Source organism: Ursus maritimus, unplaced genomic scaffold (assembly GCF_017311325.1).
Source record: "Ursus maritimus isolate PB19 unplaced genomic scaffold, ASM1731132v1 scaffold_11, whole genome shotgun sequence".
NCBI classification, from domain to species: domain Eukaryota; kingdom Metazoa; phylum Chordata; class Mammalia; order Carnivora; family Ursidae; genus Ursus; species Ursus maritimus.
In genome coordinates, this window is record NW_024423453.1 from 34,913,655 (window position 1) to 34,935,562 (window position 21,908).

Genomic DNA, 21,908 nt, shown 5'->3' on the forward strand with positions numbered 1-21,908 from the left:
GGATTAAAAATCATTTTTAAATTAACAAACGTCCTCATTTCCTTAGGTAATGCAAACAGAGCTTTCATAAAATTTAACACCAAAAAAATAAAAAACAAAACCATTGTAGAGATGATTAACCCCGAACTTAAAGAAATGAAGTAACCGCTACCAAGTTTTTATCCTTACTGTATTTACTGTGTTCAGGAGCTGAGATTTGAAACCAGATCTGCTTCCATGTTTTCCACTAGGCCCTCTACTTCACTTAAGACATGTTTAGGGGCGCCTGGGTAGCGCAGTCGTTAAGTGTCTGCCTTCGGCTCAGGGCGTGATCCCGGCTCCTCCGCTGGGAGCCTGCTTCTTCCTCTTCCACTCCCCCTGCTTGTGTTCCCTCTCTCGCTGGCTATCTCTCTGTCAAATAAATAAATAAAATCTTTAAAAAAAAGAAAAGAAAAAAAAAAGACTTATGTTTAGTTAAGAAATTACAATTGGGGTAGAAGTGGTGGTCTTTTAGTCTGAAGAATAAAGCCAGTAATGAAAACCAAGAGTTCATTTTTTTTTATTGTTCTGTGTCCATCAAGAATGAACCCATACCAAGTACCTGAGAAGGGTCTAACCCCTCACAAATGCATGCAAGTATGCATATCATATGGGGGGTGCGCGGATTGCGGCCTTGGCTCCAGATATTAACTATAATATAGCCCCCAGTTATGACCATTTCTATTTGCCATAATTTGCTCCTTGCTATTTATTGCCTATTGCTGCTGTCTTTATTACACTACACCATACATTCGGGGGACTTCAGTTTTCCCTAAAAATCCTAGAACTCAGGTAAAACTCACGTTTTACTACTAATTCTATAAATCCAACAGGTTTTCAAAAAATTAGTTACCATTCCGGCCCCGCAGTGAGGTAGCAAATATTAAGCATGTTCGTTTTCATCTCCATTTCAACCGGGAGCCCAAACCCCTAAGTGACTTTACGAGGGCAGTCGCGGGTCCTTACTTTTGGCACAAGTTAAAATGTTACTACGAATGGTAACTTTCAAGAGAAAAAAACCTGTGCCAAGGCTTAAACACCTGAGCTCTACTTCGGCGGAGCATTTATTCCAATCGGCTGGAAATTGCTTTGCGGAGTTTTGGTGCCTCCTGCAGCTGCCAGTTTGTCAAACGTCCCACGTCTCGCCCTCTACCCCACACTTGCAGCTTCTGGGATCAGAAGAAAGGGGTGTGCACTTGGGGATCGCGCTCCGGCTCCGTCTCCCGGACTTCTCACCACGCCAAGGCCGGGAGGCTATGAATGTTACCCTCGAGCTCTGGCGGGGTACAACCGAATACGGACCTGGAGAAGAGCTACCCGAAAGCCGTAAACAACCTTCTCCCGCTTCACTTCCCGGCAGCTTTCCGGCACCCCGCCGACTTCCCTCCCCGACGCAGGCCCGCAGGCCTTCACGCACACGCGTCCCCCACACGCGCCGGAATTCCGCGACCACGTCCGCCGGGGCCCTAGCCCCGCCCCGCGCCTCCGACAGGTCCCCGGTCTCCCGAGGGCTTCTCGCTCCCGGCAGTGGGCCCTGCGCCTGCGCGCCGCGGCCAGCGCGGGGCGGGGCGGGGCGAACCCTGTCCGGCGGAAGGGGCGGGGCGGGGCGGGGCGCCACTTCCCTGGCGACCGGGCGGGTGAGTGTGGGGTGGAGGTTGCGCGCGCCGTCCGGAGCCGGGGATGGGCTCCCGCCTCGGGATGCCGGGGAAGAGGGTCCCACCCCGGCGTCGGGGGCGCCCCCTGGAGGATTTGGGGTGGGGGAAGGAAAGGAGAGTATTATTGAACTGGGTGATACTGGGAATGAGGGATATGTGCTGACAGGCAGGCGTCGGCAAAATGGGTTTAGAGGGAAGTTTCGTCGTTTTTTTCCTTAAAAAGGAAATGCTCTGTAAGCAGTGTTTTAACATTTACATCATTTTAGGCAGGTTGTGAGCTTACTTACTGTTGTGCCACAGTAAGGTTTTGGTAAAGTTGCTGGTCCCTTGCTGCTGCCAAACCTGGCGAATGGTTAACCAGAGAATGGATCTGAGGAAGACACGATAGTCCATTGTAGCTAGGTACTTCCCAAGAGTGAAATTAGAACTCCTCTTTTATGGAATAAAATCCAGGATATAAAAGTAGGGTTCAAACTAAAAGTCACAAAGAGTATCTAGGCTTTGTCAAATACTCGAGAGGCGTGGGCTAAGTCCTTTCCAGCAGACGTCCTGTATTCAAGTCATTTATATTTCTCATTAGCAAATGAAAGACCACCTAAGCAAAAATGGCATAAAATTACTTATTTTATTACCTTTCTTAAGAGCTGTGCCCTAATACATACACTCTGGAAAACAAAGATTACTAAAGCTTTTCCAAGTTAGTAGAAAACCAAGTGTCCCGAAGGCCTGTGCAGATTCTTAATCATTTTGGGGTCATCTGCAATGTCCAAAATACTCTTTTATCGGTAAACACTTAACGTTTTGTGTTCAAAGTAATAAGAATTTTAAAAAGGGAATAACTCAGTTATTTTAAGGGCTATATTCTATTAGAGCCAAAACAAACATGAAAAGTTATATAACCATAAGAAATGTAAATCTCAACTTAAGGTATTTGAAGCTGTCAAGAAAACCTGTATTTGGCATGGAAAGGGCTGGTGAGTGCTTGAAACATCTGCGCCTTCGCTGACTGTTGCCATGTGGGCATGTGGGTCCTTCATATGCAGATCATACACTGGGCTCCCTAAGACCAGTTTGGATTTGAAACTCAGTGGTAGCAGTGGGAATGAATGAAAGTGTTTAACAGTGATGAAATTTAGAAAAATAGAGATTTCCTAAACAGATTGAAACCTAAAAGTGGAAATTGAGAAATCTGAGTCTTAACTGAAAAAGTGATAAAAGGTAAAGTGGATAGAGAACCTTAGACTATCAATATCCCCTGCATGAGTTCAAGATGTATTGGTGTTACTCTTACATAACAATGACCTATTTAAAGGTTGCTTGTATAAAAAGTCATTCTGCTGTACCAAAATTTCCTGAGATTATTGGAAAAGGATAAGGTAAACCCCTCTGTGGGGCATGTGGGAGATGGCAAACAGATTAATGGCATCTGACAACTTATCTTCAAATCAAAAATGATTAGCATTGAGAAATGGAAACACATGGTGTAACACTGCACTGCGTGTATGAACCTGCTGTGCTGCAGGCACTGACCTAATGTATTGATTTTGGAAATCCTATGTGCTTTTTCTTGCCAGAGTAGTTATTGAAATTGAGAATATTCATTGGATCAATTTCAAGACAAAATTATCTTGACTGGCTGCTGCTGAGCAAATTTTTAATGAAGGAAAACATCCATATATTGAAGTAAGACTTTAAAAAGAAAGTCCTTAAGATAAATATATATTTACTGTAAAATCTAGAAAAACGTGTGTTTCAAACATTGATTAGTTGAATAATCCCCATAATGGAGTTATTGACCCATACACAACTGTTGTATATGTTAATTTATTCTGTGAGCAATAAACTGTGCTGTGGGTACAAAGATAACTCATAGTCTAGGCAGGACTAACAACTTAAAACAATGTGACCAGCATTATAATAGAGGGATGTGACCTGTACATGATGACAAGAGAGGAGTGACAATAGAAAGGGCATGGAAAGGGGGAGTGGAGTACTGTTTCTGGAGGAGAGACTTGAGTTGATTCTTGAAGGCTGAAGAGGAATTTGTGAGATGATTAAAGAAAGAAGGACAATTTTTATTCATCTCATTTATTTAGGGAATATTTTTTGCTTGCATTATAAGTGGACGTACTTTCATCTAGTAAAGCTCTTGTTACTGAGTTTTGATTCCTTACAAACTTATCTTTCTGTTTAGGAACATTAGTTAGATGCCAAAGTTGCCTTGATTCAAAACAGGGAACGTAGAAGGTAGAAGGTTTTTAGTAAAGATTCTCAGATCACACAGATTAAGGATGTTACTCAAACTTTCCTTTCTAGTATATTAGATCAACATAAAGAATTCCCTCATGAACCTTAAAAAAATTTAACAGGTTACCATATGCCTGACACTGTGCTGGATTCTGAGAAAGCTAAGACTAAGACATTGTCTCTTCTCTGGGAAGATCATTGGCTGGGCTGAGGGGTGAGAATTGGTGGAGCAAGATCTGTAAATAGATACATGAGAAAACAAGTGAATAAAAGGCTGTGGAGCTTTGCAGATGGAACAGTTGACTGCCTGGGAAAGGGGGGGAATATGTGTCCTAGAAGAGGTAATATTTGAACTGAGTAGGACTTCTTCAGGCAAAAAAGTAGAAGATAAGCGTTCTAGACACCTAATTTTTATTATAGACTTTTTCTTTAAAGCTATCATGCTCAAAATGGTTACTAGCCCATCTGTATCACATTATTTCAGAGTACTATGGAACTTCATATCTTACCGTGATGATTCTGACAGAATGTGCATAGAAGCATAGCTAAAACATAATTACCACTTTTTTCACCTTGTACAGAATTCTTTTTTGCTAGGTTTTAAAGTATATATGCTAATTTTATGTTTAATTTAGAAATTGACATAAATACATATTGAATGCAATGCTGATGGTCATAGTAACTGTTTAAATTAAGGACTCATCAAGTTTGAGTCTTACATTATGAAGAAGTCTCAATGCAGAAAGAAGGAAGTTACAGATTAGATACAAAGGTAAAAATTAAATCATGAGTAGTTATTACACATTTCTTACTAAGAGTATACATATTCTGTTTTATCTTTAAAAAAGATTTTTTTACCATAGCAACTGTATTAGTTTTCTTTTGCTGCTATAACAAATAACCACAAACTTAATGCCTTAAAACAACACAAAGTTATCATCTTACAGTTCTGTAGGTCAGAAGTTTGACATGGGTTTTGCTGGGCTTAAATTAAGGCACGGGTAGCCCTTTATTCCATCCTAGAGGTTCAGTAAGGGTGGGCTGAGTCCTCCTCACATGACATCATTTTGCTCTTCCCCTCTCTCTTTCTCTAAAGGACTTTGGTGTTATATTGGGTCCACCTGGATAATCCAGGATAATTATTTTATCTTAAGGCCAGCTGATTAGCAGCCTTAATTCTGTCTGCAAATTTAATTTCCCTTTGCCATTTAACGTAACATAGTCACAGGTTTCTTGCATTAAGACATGGACATCTTGGGCGGGGGGCATTATTCTGCCTACAACAGAAAAATATGATTAGCCATAAAACAGCATATAAGTGCTGGAATACCATTTATCTATAGACACAGTTAACATATGTATTTCTGTGTGTGTGTGTGTAAAATTTTATGAAAAATGGTATAACGCCTCTTTATCTCCAGCCACTCTTGTGCTAATCTCATTTGGTCTCATGGATTTAAGTAACACCTAAATACTTAATGATTCTCAAATTTAGAGGTAAGTTCTGACCTCTCCCTTATACTGTAATGCAACTGCCCACTCAGGATCCCACCTGGATATTTGGTACACATCTCAAACTTAATGTATCGGAACTGGAACATGCCTGATCTTACCTGAAACTTGACCTCCTGAGTCTTCCCCAGCTCATTAAAGGGCACCTCCATCTTTACCGTGATTCAGGGTAAAACCTGTGCTGAATCCTTGACTGCTCCCTTCTCTTCCATCCCACATCTCATTTATTAGCAGGTCCTTTAGAATTCATCCAGAACCTGATTTAACACTATCCCTACATGGTCCACGTCCTCATCAGTTCTCATGTGCACTATTGCAATAATCTCTTAGCTGGTCTTCCCATTTCTGTTCTTGCATCCCCATCAGATCCTTTTAGAACAGAAGTAAAGTCAGGTTCTCCTTTGTCCTACTGCTTCCCTTCTCATTCAAAGTCAAAGTTCTTCCAGTCATATCTATGGCCGTATATCTGACCCCCTCTTGGCCTTCACTCTTACACTTTCCCTCTTGCTTATTCACGTCTAGCCACACTGGCCTCCTTATTTATACATCTATAGTCTGTCTTCCCTTACTAGAATGTTAGCTTTATGAGGGCAAGAACTTTGTTCTGTTTTGATCATTGTTGTATCACCAGTGCTAGACTATTGCATGACATATGGTAAATGGTCAAATATTTGTAGAATGAATGCTTTATAATCTGTTTCTCTCTCTTTCTCTCTCAACATATTACTTTGCTCCTTTTTGATCATAGCTTTGTTGGGTAACAAGAAGTAGTCATGGTAAGATTTGTAACTTAAAGGGCATGTTTTAGATAGTTAGAAGTTTTTCTTAGACTATATAGACAGCATCTCTCCTGGATAGGACGAGGTTTGGTAGTAAGAATGTTCTGTATCATCAGCATTTCCTCTTTCTCTGTTTTTTGGCTCTTCCCAATGCCGTCCCTATCACTGTACACATTTTTTTTTTTATTTTAAAAGGTTTATTTGTTTCTTTTAGAGAGAGGGGAGGGACAGAGAGCATCTCAAGCAGACTCCCCACTGAGCTTGATATCATGACCCATGAGATCATGACCTCAGTGGAAACCAAGAGTCAGATGCCTAACCTACTGAGCCAGCCAGGCGCCCCTCTGCATACTTTTTGAAAATGCTTTTTACTTGCTTTGGGAGGGGCACGGTTACTAATATCTCTTTACCTTTTAGCCAAAGGACTTCTCCTTGATCCTAAAGTAATTTACTAAGAAAAAATGCCATAGAGAGTCAAAAGACCTGGGTTTGGGTCCTGGCCCTCCCATTGGTATGACATTAGTCACCTAACTAACTCTTGCTTCCCTTCCCTTGTTAAATGAGAATAAATAATAATTAATAATAATAAATGTGATCATAGAATTATCTGGGAGAGTAAAGTGAGATGAAGTATTTGAAAATGGTTTATAAACTCTTGATTGACAAGCAGATGGGAAATGAAATAGGTTCAGCTCAGCAGCCTTTTTTGGTTTGTTTTTTCAATAATTGCCACGTGCCAGCCTCCATCGTGAGCTTTGAGGGTTCTAATGTGGACAACGGGGTCTTGAATCTGACTTCTCTTTCCTTAATGCCTTGTCTAAGTCCAGGTCCTCATCATCTCTTTTGGGTCTTTTCTAGGGTTTCCTAAACTGGCCTTTGCGTTAGCAGGGTCTGATTCCTCTTGAGTTCTCACCACTGCTCCTGGTGTTATCTCCCTAAAAACCCAAGTTGATTATGTCCTTAATCTCTGTAAAGATCTCTGTCATTTCTCCACTGCCAACAAGGAGCGTCAGGTTTATCCTGGTCCAGCTTCATAACTAGTTGTAACTAGTTCCATGTATACACCAGGTTTCTGTCTCACTGAATTGCTCAACCTTTGATACAGCAGGGAAGAGACCAAGCTCCAGCTGTGACTCTGTACATTTAAATCCTCAGCCTGGAAGGCCTGCCTTCTCCAGTCGTTGTTGTTGTTTTTAATCCTTTCAGACCCAGCCCTGACATTGACCCCTCCATGACTTGAACCTTCTACTCCCCAAGGAGAGTTAGTTTCTATAATTTTGTCTGTTCCCACAGCACTTTGTGGTTTTTTTGGACATGCTGTTTATTATTCCGTGGGCTTTTGAAGTGCTGGGATTATGTCATTTAGGGTAATATAATGAGACAGTCGGTCCACCTAAGAAGGTGTAGTGGATTGAATGGTGGCCTTCAAAAAGATACACCCATGTCCTAATCCCTGGAACTTGTGAATGTGACTTGTATTTGGAAAAAGGGGTTTTTGCAGATGACAGATGCCATTAAGTTACAGATCTTCTTTTTTTTCTTTTTTAAGAGACACAGTGTGTGAGCGGTTGGGGGGGGGGCAGGGTCGGAAGGGGAGGGAGAATCTTAAGCAGGCTTCACGTCCAGGGTGGAGCCTGACTTGCGGCTCCATCTCCCGACCCTGAGATCATGACCTGAGCTGAAACCAAGAGTCAGATGCTTAACCGACTGAGCCGCCCAGGCGCCCCTGAGTTAAAGATCTGGAGATGAGATCATCTTGGATTATCTGAGTGGATCCAGTTCAGTGACAGATCGCCACACAGAGGAGAGACACCAGGAAAAGAGAGCATGTGAAGCCAGAGGCAGAGACTGAAGCTGGGCAGCCGGGAGCCATGGAGCCGCAGGAGCCCCCAGGAGTGAGGAGGGACAGGGAAGAGTCTTCCCTCAGAGCCTTCAGAGGGAGAGCAGGCCTGCCGACGCTGGCATTTCTGCCTTCCAGCCTCCAGAACAGCGAGGGAATAAATTTGTTGTTTCAAGCCACCCAGTTAGTGGTAATTTGTCACAGCAGCCCTAGGAAACGGATACAGAAGGTCATAGTAGCATGACTGGAACACAGTAAAATGTCATTGTCATCACCAACAGTAACACTGTCATCACTGTTATTCTTAAACCTAGCATGGCACCTGAAGAGCAGGATACGCTCAGAAAATAGTGCGTGGTTGAGTAGAAACGCGGTGCTTCCCGGGAGCTTCCAGTCTGTCGTAGCGGCAGTGGCGTTGTCGAGAAGGTGCTTAAAGAGAGCTGCCAAAGTAGAGCCCCTCTGAACTGTGTTGTTTTAAATGTCTTTTTGTCTGCTTGTGGGAAGGGTGGTGGTGGATGTTTTAAATTGTCTTTTTAGAACCATTTTTACGTGGTTTTCCGTAAGTTGTCTTTCAGAATAAGACTCATTTTGTCAAAATAGACGTCATTATGCCCCCCCTGTCCATAACGCCCAAAAATAGAAAAATGATGAGCAGTTATAGTTCTAAAAATAAAAAACTTAAAATATGTCTTCTTTTTCCTATTAGAATGTTATTTAGTAAAATTAATTTCATGCTGGTTGGCCTTGAAATACAATTTAGAGAAGTACTTTGGAGCAATAAGATAATTTATTTCATGCTGCTATGAGGTCGTTGAAAACCAAAATTTTCAAATAATCATAAACCCAAATTTGGTAGGCCGTATGTATCATTTGTACGTAAATTTTAGTTTGCCACCTAGGTCTATGACCTAATTTTTACTAATGTTTTATAAATTGGTATAATAATAATGAAAGCTAAAGATTATTGAGCTCTTACTGTATGCTAGGCACTGTTCCAGGCTTTTTACATGAGGCTGTTGACATGAATTAACCGAATTCATTCTCACAGCAATCCTGTTCTCTTTACCTGTTCTCTTGACCCAGGAGGATGCTGAGGCCCAGAGTGGCCAATATCACGATAGCTGACGCGGCAGAGACTCAAAGTGGCCGTGGCTCAGAACCTCTGTTCTTTCCTGACTCTCCATGTACCTTGCCAGCTTTCATTGCTGAATACAGTTCGAAATGGAGAGTATCAGTAAATCTAAGTGAAGCATCCTCGTCTAATTCCGTAGTAGTTCAGACTTCAGTGTGCTTACTTACCCTCAGAGATGCTGATGTGTGGGGCTGGGAATATGCATTTTTAGTAAGCACTAGGCGGTTTGGGTCCTGCTTGGAAATACACTGATCCAGTTAGCATACAAACCTCACAGTTCATTTCACATGAAGGCCCGGGGTGGTGCTGGTGGTGGTGATGGTGTGCTTATGTTAGGCCATTCTTTGCATATATCTATGTTCCCGGGTGAGCCCATTGAATACATACACTTATCTAAACTTATGCCTCAAGTGCCTACACTACTAATCACATTTTTTTTTGATAGAGAAAGAATAAAAGGCATCAGAGGAAATTTTTTTTAACCTTTTTAATGAGCCTCAAAATAGGGTCTATTTGATCCGAGGAAATTATAAGCTGTAGACAGAAGAAAATAAGCATGACATAAAATTTCTGCCCTAACAGGGGTTTTTTTGTGTGTATTTATTTTTTGTTTAGAAGAAACTTTTAATGTACATTCTATTTTACAGTAGAGCAATAATCCATCATTTGGGCTACTCTGAATATTAACTGTAGGCAAAGGGGGGGAATCTTCTTTCTTAGGTTTGGTAAGAAACTTTCACGCAGTTTTCCTGCCAAGAAGCCTGATTATGTGTGTTTTAGAATATAGGGAAAACACTAAGCTTGCAGTTTTACTAACTTCAGTATCTTAATTGTATATTGAACTGGCAAAAATACTTTTTTCTTTCTTCTAGGGAGTCACAAATCACATTGAGCCAAAAAACATCCAGTGTTTTCTGCAGTTACAAACAAAATGAATATTCCCATGCTACTGCAACATTCTCACCAGCATTTCCTAAAAGGCCTTTTAAGAACACCTTTCCGTCGTTACCACTTCATCTTTCACTCAAGTACTCATCTCGGATCGGGAATCCCTTGTGCTCGACCATTCAATTCTCTTGGACTCCATTGTACAAAATGGATGCTGCTGTCAAATGGTTTAAAGAGAAAGTTATGTGTACAAACAACCTTAAAGGAACACTCAGAAGAACTTTCTGATAAAGAACAGAGATTTGTGGATAAAATTTATAGTGGTTTAATCCAAGGGCACAGGGCCTGCTTAGCAGAGGCCATAACTCTTGTAGAATCCACCCACAAGAGGAAAAAAGAGTTAGCCCAGGTGCTTCTTCAGAAAGTATTAGTCTACCACAGAGAACAAGAACAAATAAATAAAGGAAAACCACTAGCATTTCGAGTGGGTCAGTCTTTTTTTTTTTCCTTTCAGTCTATTCAGTAAATATTTTTCTAAATTTTCTCTGTTTTAAAATAAGTCTAAATAGTTTGTAATCTAATGGGAATTCTTTTTTTCTTTTCAGAATTTTGGGCTGGATTTTAAATGCCCCCCCCCTTTTTTTTGCAGATATTGGTCTTGTTATGTTGGGGGGAAAAAGTGTTGTGGTCATTTGAACTAAGGCTCTGTATTTTAAGAGAATAATATAAGATTTCTATTTTGGCAAGAATCTGTGGCTTCCAGAAAAGGATATGCATATGAAGAACTAGCCCTTCTGCTTGATAGTCTGAAGTGAATGCCTTATTTTTGTATTTATATCAAAGATAATTATCCTTATCACATTTCAAAATTCTACTTCTTAGGAATTTCATTAGTCTTTCTGGGGCAAGTCTCCCTTCTTTCAGGTACTTTTTGTTAGAGTTTCTGGGAGTTGCTTGGCTCTAAGCACAGCCATCTCAATACCAAAATGTGTTTTAAAGCAGAGACCATATTCATTTGCTATCTATTTCTTGAATAAATTGAACAATAGGAATTGTTCAATTTCTTTTTTTTTTTAAGATTTTATTTATTTATTTGACAGAGAGAGACTGCCAGAGAGAGAGGGAACACAAGCAGGGGGAGTGGGAGACGAAGAAGCAGGCTTCCAGCAGAGGAGCCTGATATGGGGCTCGATCCCAGAATGCCGGGATCACGCCCTGAGCCAAAGGCAGACGCTTAACGACTGAGCCACCCAGGCGCCCCGAAAGTATTCAGTATCTTGAATAATTGACTAGGTTCTGTAATTGAAAATAAGCTTGTTATATTTTTTTAATTGTGCATTTTTAAACAATTTAGATATGTTTGGGTGGAGTGAGAGCTTTTCATGACAGCAAAGTAGATGATTCTAACCAACTTTCCCACTAAAAAGAACTTGAAATGATGGACAAATGATGCAGAAATTTTGTGAGGATTGAGTAAATTCACTGGCATTGTATTAGACTTATATCTCAGTTTATTGATGGTATGGGATTAAAACCTTCTAATGTTATAGTAACAGGGTATGAATCTTTAAAGATTATTTCAAAAAGAGTTTACCAACCGATATTGGTACTGGTCTGCATTGTTCACACATCCTATTCTGGCCTTTACTGAAGGAGCTCTCATTCTGAGAGTACTGCATTGACTGTTAATAATCTTTATGTATTGTAGACAGACAAGATGGCAGACTCCCAGAGAGAAATTCCAGTTATGACAGTGTTTCCTTATTACACCCAAAGGATGTTTGAAGAGAAAACATCCCAGAAATATACGGAGTTAACCAGCAACTCACACTCACTAATAACTCACAAATTTTCATTGCTATTCTGGTTCTTTCAGCTTGGTCTTACTTAGCCAGATAAACCTGTGTCTTTATTGTAGCTGTTTTATTGCCATCATAACTACAAGTAACAAATGTTTTTTCAGCACCCATATAGATGTTTAAGACAGAGACCTGCCCCGAAAGTTACAGTAAGGAGCCAAGCATTCCGTATGACCAATGCATATTTTTTGATGTAATTACAATTAAATGCTTAAGTTTTACATACTTTATGCCTTGTGCTGTTTTAAATATTGCAAATATCAGCTCATCTAGTTGTTACAACAACCTGAAGAGATCGGTGCTATCATGGGCATTTTATTGCAGAGTATACTCGGGTACAGAATGGTTAAGTAACTTCACCGGGATTGCACAGCTCGTAAGAAGCAGAGCTAGAACCAGAACCAGCCACCTGGCTCCAGAGCATGTGCTCTTACCTGCCATGCTCTGTGAACTCTCCAAGCAGGGGGATTTTCTGCCTTTCTTAAGACAAACTAATTTTTTCAGGATTCAATTTAAATTATATATTTTGAGTTCCGGGTAAAATGAGAAAAATTATCTTTCATAAATAGAAAATTATTTTCTCAGTCACTGGGAATTTCTAGAGTAGTGAGTTGTCTTTCCAATGGGAAGACCAAGTGTCCAGCATTGGAGTAGGTGGAGTGATTACTGATCATGATGAGAGGTGGGCAGATGTGGAAATCCAGCACATTAACAACATAGGCAATGAAGTCTGTCCAGAAAGATCTATATTATAGTAAAAAGGCAGATCATATTTTGTAAGTTTACGAAGTGAATTCGGAGAACATACAGAACTCAGAATTGTTTTCCTATATCCCTACACTCAGGAACTAGATAAATAAATCGTTTTTCATTTACTTTAGGAAAAATTAAAATATATTAATGATGGTTTTAATACATTAAGAGAAATAGAAGGTAATCTAATATTTGAATAGAACTCATCATAGTGCTGATCTCATTTCTTTCATTAAATTAGAAGGTCTCTTTCTACTGTAGGATTGTCTGGGCCCCCTGGTGCTGGAAAATCAACCTTTATAGAGTATTTTGGAAAAATGCTTACTGAGAGAGGGCACAAATTATCTGTGCTAGCTGTGGACCCTTCTTCTTGTACCAGCGGTGGTGAGTATTGCTGATTTTTTTTTTAATTGCAGAGCAGGGGTCGTAGGGCTCTCTTATAATTTAATGGGAATCTGCACAGTCCAGTGACTTCTAACCTCTCACTGAGTTTGATGTCCCTGGAAGAAGGGAGTTTGGGGGGCAAGGTGGAGATTGAGGGAGGTAGCTTGGGGCCTTGGGCTCCTTAGTTTGTGGGTAGCCCAGGAGGAGCATGGGTACTTAGAAAACTAGGAAAATGGGTGCCAGAAGCTGAAGAAAATCAAAAGCAGATTTCTGCTTTTTGTCTGTCACAGCTGACACTAGGCCCTCTTCCCTCCTGTTGTTTTTTTCCTGGCTGTGTCAGCCCCTACGCAGTTCAGAAAATGGGTCCATCTCCTCATTCGCTGCTTCTTATTGTTGTAAATCTCTTAAGCTTAAAAGAAAATCTTATTCCTCTTTAGAACTTGTCACCTGTTCATAGTACATGTTCAGTGAAACAGAAGGCTCTTAGAGGGACCATGTAATATATGGCTGTTCCCCCTACAGCCCTTAGTGTGGTGTGTCACATCTCGGGCTCAGCAACTACTTACTGGTTTGAGGGCACACGGTGACTCCAAGTTTAATTTGCAGCTCATGAGAGAGAAAATGAATAAACTTCGTTTCCCCAATGAGTTATTTAAGGAGAACATAAAGCATACCATATAAATACTCAGTAAAGTTTTTTCTTCCCTTACCCCTCTCACGTTACAGTCATGCATTTAACGAGTATTTGAATGTCTGCTATAGGCGAGGCATTGTACAAGGAAGGCACTGCGTCTTGTAATGGTGACTGAGACACAGTCCTCTTGGCCTTATGGAGCTTTATGTCTAATGAGGGAAACAGACATGTAAGCACAGGCCATTACAATGTAATGTGTGTTGTGAGGGGAAAATACAGGGCACTTTGTGGAAGTGTTTGGTTTGCATACTGTGAGTTTCATGCTAAAAAAAATAGAGATGATATAATCATATTTCAAGGGCTTTAGGTCAATAGAGAGGTGGACAATTCCTATTACCACCCGTTGAGAATTTTAGCTGAGAACAGGCACAGTTTTTGATTCACAATAATAAAAATATTAACCATAAAATAAAATTATACTCACAAGCTTCAAGATTAAAGCCAGGTCAATGTATTATTTACATTCTAAGAACTTTCTTTGTTAAAAGTAAGGACTTGAACAAAGAATTTTTTTATAGTGGCTCTCATTTTCATACAGGTGAGAAGAATTTTTTTCTCTTACCTTCGTAATATTCTAGAATACTTGCAATAGCAAAAGAATGAGATAGTAATGGCAGATACAGTGACAAGATAGCCTGATTAAAGTTGCAAAGCCATGTGGTTCTTAATTCTTAAACTAAAAACAAAGGCCCCTTCCTCAGGTAAAAAAAAAATTATATATATGTATATATGCTTTGAAAGAAAAAAATACGTGTGGATTAACAGGACACTGTAAGTGTCCATTTCTACTTTATTATTGCTACAGTACCATACATTTGAAAAACAGCATGATGCGAAAGTTAAGAAGCATTACTTTTTCGGCCTATAGTCGGTCCTTGTGCTTCGGATTCACAGACCCCCTGCAGTAGCTTGGAGACCTCTCTAAGGATCTACAGCGGACAGTTTGGGGCTCACTGGCTAGGACAGTGAGATGGGAGAGTGATTTCATAATGTTTAGTTCAGTGTGTGAAGATCTATAGGATAATAATTTAAAGTACAGCTTTGGCAGATTGTTGACTTACACAGAGATGATGTCATGCCGAAAATTACTTTAGAAAAAAGTTTTGTGTGCAGTAAATAAGGTAGTTGGGATACGTGGTAGGTGTCTGCTCTAGAATTAGAACCTATAAGAACTCTAAACTGGAATCATGAGGGAAAAGATCATATCTTTACGGAACTTCTCAATGTTTAGCATCAACTTTATGTGGAAAAGTGTGCTCTTAGGCAGAGGGAAAATTAAAATTCGGATTAGAATAGTACTACACCTTCAAATGTTGTTATATGGCTAAAGGAAAGTTAAAGTTTGAGGTAATTTCAATAGTTCCAGGGCTTTTAGTCTTCTAGAATTTGCAAGTAGTGATATTTGCCAAACTACTGCAGTAAGCCCTGGAACATCACTAGTTCTATTCCGTAGGTATTAAATTAAATGACAGGGTGCTCGGGTGGCTCAGTCAGTTAAGTGTCTACCTTCTGCTCAGGTCATGATCTTGGGGTCCTGGGATCCAGCCCTGCGTTGGGCTCCCTGCTCAACAGGGGAGTCTGCTTCTCCCTCTGCCCCTCCCCCCTGCTCATGTTCTTTCTCTCAAATGAATAAATAAGATCTTTTTAAAAAATTTATTAATTGCCTACTGTGAATAAGCACTCATTATAGAATATGTAAGACATGGTTCCATGGGCAAGGAACTTCTTTTTTTTTTTTTTTAAAGATTTTATTTATTTATTTGACAGAGAGAGAGGCAGTGAGAGAGGGAACACAAGCCGGGGCAGAGGGAGAGGGAGAAGCAGGCTTCCCGCTGAGCAGGGAGCCTGATGCCGGCTCAATTCCAGAACGCTGGGATCATGACCTGGGCAAAGGCAGATCCTTAACGACTGAGCCACCCAGGCGCCCCAGGAACTTCTCTTAAAGCAGAGTTTCTCAACCTTGGCTCATATGACACTCTTTGTTCTGGGCAGCTTCCTGACATTGAAGGATGCTTAGCAGTGTCCTTGGCCTCTACCCACCAGATGCCAGTAGCATCCTACCCCCAGTTGTGACAAGGAAAAATCTCTCTAGATATTGGCAGATTTCCTCTGGGGGCAAACTCATCCCCAGCGGAAAACCATAAAGACAACAATGTTAAGATGACGGTAAAGAAACCATCCTGGCTGGCATGGAAGATTCATTTGGGGACTAGTGGAAGCTGAAATTGGACAGGTAAGGTAGGGCTACATTCTGAGGGCCTTTAGTGCTAGGCTGAAGAATCTGGATTTGAACCTCTAGTCAGTGGAAAGCCATTATACATTTTGAGGGGCTTGAAATGTTAAAAGGATCAATTTGGCATCATACACACTGTGTCGCACTAGAGCTCAATCATATGAAATAATTTTGAGATTTGGGCAGAAATGTCGTAAAGCACTTCACTTGGGAATTAGCTGATTGATAATTGGCCCTTATAGGTGTTTCATGATTAGAAAATGTAACTCTGTGTTTTAGGGTCACTCTTAGGTGACAAAACCCGAATGATAGAGTTATCAAGAGATATGAATGCGTACATCAGGCCATCTCCTACCAGCGGTACTTTAGGAGGTGTGACAAGGACCACAAATGAAGCTATTCTGTTGTGTGAAGGAGGGGGATATGACATCATTCTTGTTGAAACCGTAGGTGAGTGTGATTTTCTATTTCATAACAATAAAGTACGATTGTAACGAATGCTAAATGAAGATGAGTGACAACTAGTATCATTTTGTTCATTCAGTATATGTTTACTAAAGGTATAATTAAATACAAGATATCTCGGGTTCTATAGGAGATATGAAAATACAGGCTCTAATCCTGACCTTTAAAGAAAAGCCATGTATCTGGAGAACTGTTATACAGGAGTGGTATGTTGTAAATGCCAGAGGAGAACTGTAAGCATTGGAAACAACACATTAACTTAACACCTGTTGTGTGTAAGCACATTTCACATGTCTGTAATACTCGCTAAGAAAATTCATGTAGTTGGGTACCTCTTTAATACAGGGCCATATTTTATTTAATCTTTATATCCCTAGTACATAGTTATACACAATGAAAATACTGAAACAGAAACCCCAAGAAATTCACAGGCTTGCGGCAAGACAATCTACTGTTACTGAGTGATAAATGTTTGTGACACAACCTGACTGAGGTTTGAGGGATCAGGGAAGACTTCCAGGAGGAGGTGACAGTTGAGCTCGGTGTTGAAGGAGGAATTGGAGTTAAATAAAGAGAGTGAGAGGATATGGCCCATTTACAGAACCGCGGTTTGCTCAGGATACTTAGCGCATAGAGTTTGGGGACGCATGGGGGGAAGAGAGATGGGGCTGGAGACCAGAAACGCCACCATGGAGTTGGATGGAGGAAGAGTTGCCTGTGTGGTAGTAGGAGAATCAAGGGAGAAGAGGACTGTAAAAACCAAGTGCATTGGCTGTAAGGTGCATTTGACTGCTTGTCCCAGAGACTCGAAATAACTGTGACTCAAACAGAAAGTGGTTTATTTATTTGTAAACAGAAGCCCAGAGGCAGGCAGTCCCGAGCAGGCCTGGTGGTTCCACAGTGCCCTCAGTGTCCCAGGCTTCTGTGTCCGCTCTCCATTCTTAGTACTTAGTTTCCATCCCCAGGGTTGCTCTTGGTTAAAAGACGGCTGTTGAAGCTCTAACCATCACATCCACATTCCAGGCAGGAGGAGGAGGGAAGAGGGAGGGTAAGGAAGGAGGGGAGTGGGGTAAGCAGAAGAGGTGTACCTCCTGGCTGGATTAGCCCTCTTTAAAGAATTTTCCTGGAAACCCCATCTGGTGAATTTTGCTTTCCTCATTAATCATCTCTGGCGGAAATTGGGTCTGGTGACTGTGGGCTTTCACCTGGTACATCAGTGCTCCTAACAACACTGGGGTAAGGAAAGGGGGAAGAGTAAATATGGAATGGACACCCCACCGAAGGACAGAATCTTGAGAGGAGTTTCAGTGGAGCGTGTGATATGGAAGTCAGATTTAAGTGGATTGAAATTAATGTGAAGTAATGAAGTGAAGACAAATGAGCATACATTGATTTTTTTCCTAGACATTTAGCTATAAAGAGAAAGTGAGACATATGGTGACAATTGGAGGAGGTTGTGAGTTTTTGTCTTATTTTTTCCTTGGTTTTTCTAGTTTTCAGATGAGAAAGACATGAGCACAATTCTATGAGGTGCTGAAGGACGGGAGCCGGTAGACTAAGGAGAGGTCAAACGTGAGGCAGAGCGAGGGCCCGGAGGAAGTGGGAGGGAGAGAGAGGCGAATCCTCAGCAGTACTTCTTACGCTGCGGCTGGAGAGGAGGCGGTGAGCAGGGCTGGTGTTCGGACCTGCTCACCTGTGGAGGGGGCGAGGGAGACGCCGAGGGAGCCCTCGCCTTTATTTCCCTGCCGAGTAGGCGCCATGGGCATCATCCTGAGGGAGATGACGGCACAGTGAATGTTTGTAGTAGCCCCTGCGAGGAATGGGAAGTAGCTGACTGAGCGTGCTTGGGGACATTGCTTTAACCGGGCGGTGCGGGGCGGGCAGCGGATGGGAGACACCATGACCCTGCGGTGGTGCCTGTTCCTGCGGCATTTCTCCAGTGTGCTTACAGAAGAGGGAACACGGATCGTCGGACTGCTGCCTGGGTGGGGGGTTGCAGGGCTCGTAGGAGGCTGACAAGGCCGGAAAGCTGAAAGTCTTGACAGGCGTGGCCTAGGGTTAGAACCCCACACTGTTCAAGCTGCTCACTGATGAAAGGGAAGCCAAGAAAGAGCTGCGAGGGGGAGGAGAGAATGGACGTCTCCATTTAGCCAACACGAAGGCTACTGGGAACAAGCGAGGGAGAGAGGCGGGGAGGGTCACAGGTGTGCTCGTAGGCACGGCAGTGCATTTAATAGGTTCTTCAGAGGTGGGGTGTTTCCAGTGGGACCAGCTTGCTCGTGTGATTATGGGTGCGAGTGGAGGAAATGGAGGTCAAGGTGGTTGAGAAGGTCTAATCACTATGAGTATTTTAGTGTACAGTCGTGCTTTCCAATTTCAGGTGTGGGCCAGGCGGAGTTTGCCGTTGCGGATATGGTCGACATGTTGGTTTTACTGCTGCCACCAGCAGGAGGAGATGAATTGCAGGTGAGTATGTTGACTTTTGTGTATACACAAGGTATACATCTCTGAAAGTACAAATTTCCAGTGTTTCTGCAAATTAAGTTGCTATTAATGTAGGTAAAAGAAATGGCATTCGGGGGCACCCGGGTGGCTCAGTCAGGAAAGCATCTGCCTTCAGCTCAGGTCATGATCTCAGGGTCCTGGGATCGAGCCCCACATTGGGCTCCTGCTCAGTGGGGAGCCTGCTTCTCCCTCTCACTCTGCTCCTCCCTCCACTAGTATGCACTCTCTCTCTCTCTCAAATAAATAAATAAAATCTGGAAAAAAAAAAAAGAAATAGCACTGATATTGGCTAAAATACCTGAGTCAAAGGCACATTGTCTGTTTTTTCCCAACTTATAGTAGTAGTATTTATGACCTTGAGCTAATCATACAACTTAGATTTTTCCATCTGCCACATGGGAGTGAACAGAGTTCATGGACATCTCCGGCCAAGAGAGACCACTGTGGTGTGGTGGTTTGTAGTACCAAGATTGGGGCATTTTTAGCTATCAGGTTATTTTTCCTCAAATGCAAATTGGAAAAAAAAATATAAACCTTAAGAAAAACTTCAAAGATTTTGTTTCTGGAAATGCAGATGTTCGCGATAGGTGTTTTTTCTCTTTCAGTACTTAATGGTGAGTGGTTTTGCATCCGGCAGCATTAGCTCGTGAGACGCAGAATCCATCCTGAGACAGCCGGAATTGCGTCCCGCCACTCATTCACGCTGTGCCTTGATGATGTACTTCCTCTAACTGTGAATGCGTCTTCTCATGCTAGTCTCTAAATTTGGAAGAGATCTTATAGATGACTTCCATAATCCCAACAGCTGGTGCTTTGTGAATAATTTCTGCTGAGTAATTGCGGTTCCTGGTACCCAGGGCTGGGAGGATGCAGAGGAAACGTCAATGAAGCGTGTTGACTCTCCAGGTCTTAGCATTGACTGGTGTCCCGGTTTTTGCTATAATTGAATGAAGTATTTCTGATGCATCGCTGTCTTTTTCACATCAGGGTATCAAAAGAGGTATAATTGAGGTGGCAGACCTGGTGGCTGTAACGAAATCTGACGGAGACTTGATCGTGCCAGCTCGAAAGATGCAGGCAGAGTATGTGAGCGCACTGAAGTTACTCCGCAAACGCTCACAAGTCTGGAGACCAAAGGTCAGCTTGCGCTCTGTTCTGCATTTCTCACCCTGAGTGGCCGCGCATTAGGAGAGAGGATGCGAGTCCCAAGCTAGACATATAATCAATCTTTGCTTGGATGTGAGATCACAATTTTAAAAATTATGACAAAGGCAGAGTGGGTAGTCATGATTTTAAATATAATCCTTCAACCACGAGATGTCAAAAACTAGATGCGAGAGGATAGATTCGATTGCTTAATGCTTGACTAGAGCCATTTGGAAGTGATAGCAAATCCATTCTGAAAGGAACCTTTCTTAAGATTATGGCGCAATTAGTGATTTGATTCTCTATTTTAGAGTTTGAGTAGGAGAGAAGAAACTTTTGATGTGATCACTTCCTTTCCCATTATGCTTGTTGGGTGCTATTTTCAGTAAGGAGAAAAAAAGCCACGTTCTGTAATAAATGGTACGCTGATATTGATGTGGGCAGCTTTCTGTGCAAGAGGACAGTCTGATATTAAAGAGTAAGTTGTAATCACTCGAATGAGAGCAGCGATGACCTCCGTTACCACCCGCTCCCTGGCTCCTGCAGTCACATTGTCTACACTGGGAGTGGGGCCGTCTGGTCCATGCAGGTACCCTGGGTGTTCGGCTCTTGGCACTTGCTGGATCAGGGAAGTTTGACACAGGGAATGGGACTTTTCTCAACGTAGTTTCATTTCCTAGCACTCAGGCCTCAGGGAAACCAGCATTACCCTTCTCATCCTCGTGACCCTCTCACAGCTCATCCGCTCTGCCGCTGGAGACCATCTGAGCAATCCTAAGTCAAAATAAACCTCTGGGCTAAAACTTTTGACCTGCTATCAGTGTCTTGTTTCTGCACGTAGTTAGTAATCGTAGTGATTGACTCTAGTCTGTTTCTGGGTATAGTTTACTTCAACACAGTGATAAAATGTCTCCGTTTTCACTTCCCTGTTTTCATAGACTGTAAGGCTTCGTTGGCAAATGTCAGAGTCCTTATGAAGATGTTTCCTATGATTTTAAGTAAAACGGTTTTGGTTCTTCCCTTTTCAATAGGTAGTTCGTATCTCCGCCAGAAGCGGAGAGGGCATCACTGAAATGTGGGATAAAATGAAAGAGTTCCGGGACCTCATGCTCGCCAGTGGGGAGCTGACGGCCAAGCGGCAGAGGCAGCTGAAGGTTTGGATGTGGAATCTCATTCAGGAAGGCGTGTTAGAACATTTCAGAACCCATCCCACCATCCAGGAACAGATTCCTGTTCTGGAAAAAAAGGTTCTCAGTGGGGCCCTGTCGCCAGGACTAGCAGCAGATGTGTTGTTGAAAACTTTTAAAAGCAGAGACTAAGGAAATGTATCCTATACAATGACTTTATATATAATTTCATAAAGTATTTTAATATTAAAAATCACTTGAATCCTTATATTTTCAGTAATTCTTTTGTGGTGCCCTTGGCCTCGTTTGTGAACCGTGCTTGAGAAGTCGAAGAATGTTAGATATGACTGGCAAAGGTCAGGCCCTTGGTGGTATTTATAAGGTACCTGTTACATGTTACTGATTTCCACTTCTTTCAGTTCTTACATCCTGGCCTGGTAGCTGGCAGGATAGTTCCTTCTCATCAGTCACAAGCAGAGAAAGCTGAAGAGAACAGAAAAAGCTCACGTACCTTGAAATGTTTTCTGTGATTCTGTATGCTCTGAGTTTCCAGAGAAAATGTAAGCAAGAGGGGCCACATTTCTGAATTCTTACTGCAGGCCAGAATCATACACAATGGGTTTCTAAGAGCTGAAAATCACGACTGATATTTAGTGTGGCAGACAATGCTA

At 41.8% G+C, this 21,908-nt stretch overlaps 1 protein-coding gene across 1 annotated transcript; it reads left to right on the forward strand.

The window, feature by feature from the left end:
- The first annotated feature begins 1,617 nt into the window (after positions 1-1,617).
- Positions 1,618-21,505, forward strand: MMAA (metabolism of cobalamin associated A). The gene is made up of 7 exons (XM_040626344.1): positions 1,618-1,655; positions 10,056-10,559; positions 12,945-13,067; positions 16,274-16,444; positions 18,840-18,925; positions 19,952-20,101; positions 21,142-21,505. The coding sequence occupies exons 2-7, from the start codon at positions 10,115-10,117 to the stop codon at positions 21,427-21,429; spliced, it is 1,263 nt and encodes a 420-aa protein (XP_040482278.1). The 5' UTR covers positions 1,618-1,655; positions 10,056-10,114; the 3' UTR covers positions 21,430-21,505.
- Positions 21,506-21,908: the final 403 nt, after the last annotated feature.